The following is a 1,810-nucleotide window of genomic DNA, read 5'->3' as shown; positions in this document are numbered from 1 at the left end:
TCCTTCCCAACAATAGCTAAAAGACAGAACTTGCTTCGTTCAATCCATCCATATCTCTGGTATGCTAGAAATTCCCCTCCTTCAATTAGTGAGAACTGGTAAGGAAGACTAGCTGTGTGAACTGGAGCAACAGCAAATTTAAGATACTTGGATAAAGAAGGATCACTGAGATCAATACAGTGTTGCATTTCTATCCTCAGTGACTTGAGGAGTGGACTGGTTGATATTGCATACACTGCACTGACTAGTCTAGTATTATCAGGAAACCTATAAAGGAATTAATAATTAAAATACATGTACATGTATATAATGATGAATAGCAGGTAATTTTTGTCAAGTAAATTTTTGTTATTTCATCAGACATTAAAAATTGTCATAATCATTATTTAAATGCTCATATTTGTTAGAGAACAATATGTATCACATTAATATTTACTTCACTAGGTGCATAAAGATGAAATTAATGGTCTTTTCCTGACAATAATTCCCCACTAACTATACAGACATTACTACATGTATAGTATATGTACTTGTAGTGTCCTCCTACAAGAGCTAGTACTGATACTTCTACAGTCTCTGATGCTGATAGACTATCCTCTGGTACACTAATCTTCAGTCCATACTCCTCCCAGTTCATCAGTTGAGGTTTGTCTCCTTGAACTAAGAACAACTTCTTCCCTGCTATTTGGGATTCACTCAGACCTTCCAAATTATCTGTAGAAAAGTATAACAACTGAAATTATGTATTGTTAAAATGTGTATGTAATTATGGACAAAGATGAGACAATGAACCATAATTCATGAAAAGCTACAATGAATGACAATGTACAGTACATGAAGCAACTTTAAAAATTCGTAAAAATCTAATTGAGATTGAAATCAGCTGAAACTTTCTACACAAAATTATTACATGCATATGCATCAGAAAATGTAATAAAAGTGGAAAATTCCTAACTTTTTATTTTTTGGCGAAAGTTGGCCCGAGGCTATGTCAGGGACTTTCACCTGATTTTTGAGTTAAAAATTTATAAAAATTCAATTTTGATTGGAAGCCAGTCAAACTTGAAACATGACATAAGTACATGTATATGCACCATAAAAAATTATAAAAATGGAAATTTTCTCGTTTTAAATTTTGGTGAAATTTGGCCAGAGAAACTGTACTACTATTATAGTACAGAGACTTCTGTCCACTTTTGGAGCAACTTTAAAAATCTGTAAAAAAGTTAATATTGATTTAAACCAGCTCAAACTTGAAACACAACATAAAAACGTGTATATGCATCTAAAAGAAATTTAAAATCGTGAATTCTCTTCTTACTTTGGTAAAATTTGGTCTGAGACCGTGTACTATAGTACAGGGACTAACCTTCTGATGGTACAAGATAGTTGAACTGAATTTCTTTGTCAAGAGCTAATGAAAAGTATAAAAGTGTTGATAAATATATAAATAAATAATTACATACTTGTTTGTGTTGTTTGTATTTCTTTGTTTTCAGTTTCAATTTGAGTCTCAACTTCATCATTTGAATCTTTTACTAAAAATAATGATAATTAATAAACATGTCAACAGTAGCTTCACAAACAACAACATACCATTAATATCATATTCTTCATCATTATTCATTGTACATTGTCCAGTAGGTAATTCATGTAACCCTACAGTGAATGACAATGTACAGTACATGAATATAATTAATATACACCAATCACTAATCCTTACCTTCCAGTATATCATCTCTATCCATTCTTTTCAATGATTCCTTCAGTTCAGTTACTATTCTATCCTTCTCATGACACCAGGTCTCAA

General features: G+C 31.5%; 1 protein-coding gene across 1 annotated transcript; it reads right to left on the bottom strand.

Moving 5' to 3' along the window:
• Positions 1–34: 34 nt before the first annotated feature.
• On the bottom strand, positions 35–1,804 carry LOC109592156 (uncharacterized; the record flags this gene model as incomplete). The annotated part of the gene is made up of 6 exons (XM_020007692.1): positions 1,724–1,804; positions 1,597–1,659; positions 1,467–1,538; positions 1,370–1,414; positions 531–714; positions 35–267 (listed from the first exon to the last, which is right to left on the bottom strand). Coding segments are annotated over exons 1-6 (622 nt in total), but the record flags the coding sequence as incomplete, so codon positions are not given.
• Positions 1,805–1,810: the final 6 nt, after the last annotated feature.

Source organism: Amphimedon queenslandica, unplaced genomic scaffold (assembly GCF_000090795.2).
Source record: "Amphimedon queenslandica unplaced genomic scaffold, v1.1 AMPQUscaffold_6133_Cont21905, whole genome shotgun sequence".
Classification (NCBI taxonomy): Eukaryota; Metazoa; Porifera; class Demospongiae; order Haplosclerida; family Niphatidae; genus Amphimedon; species Amphimedon queenslandica.
Note: the sequence above shows the minus strand (reverse complement) of the source record. Positions and strands in the feature narration are given on the sequence as shown.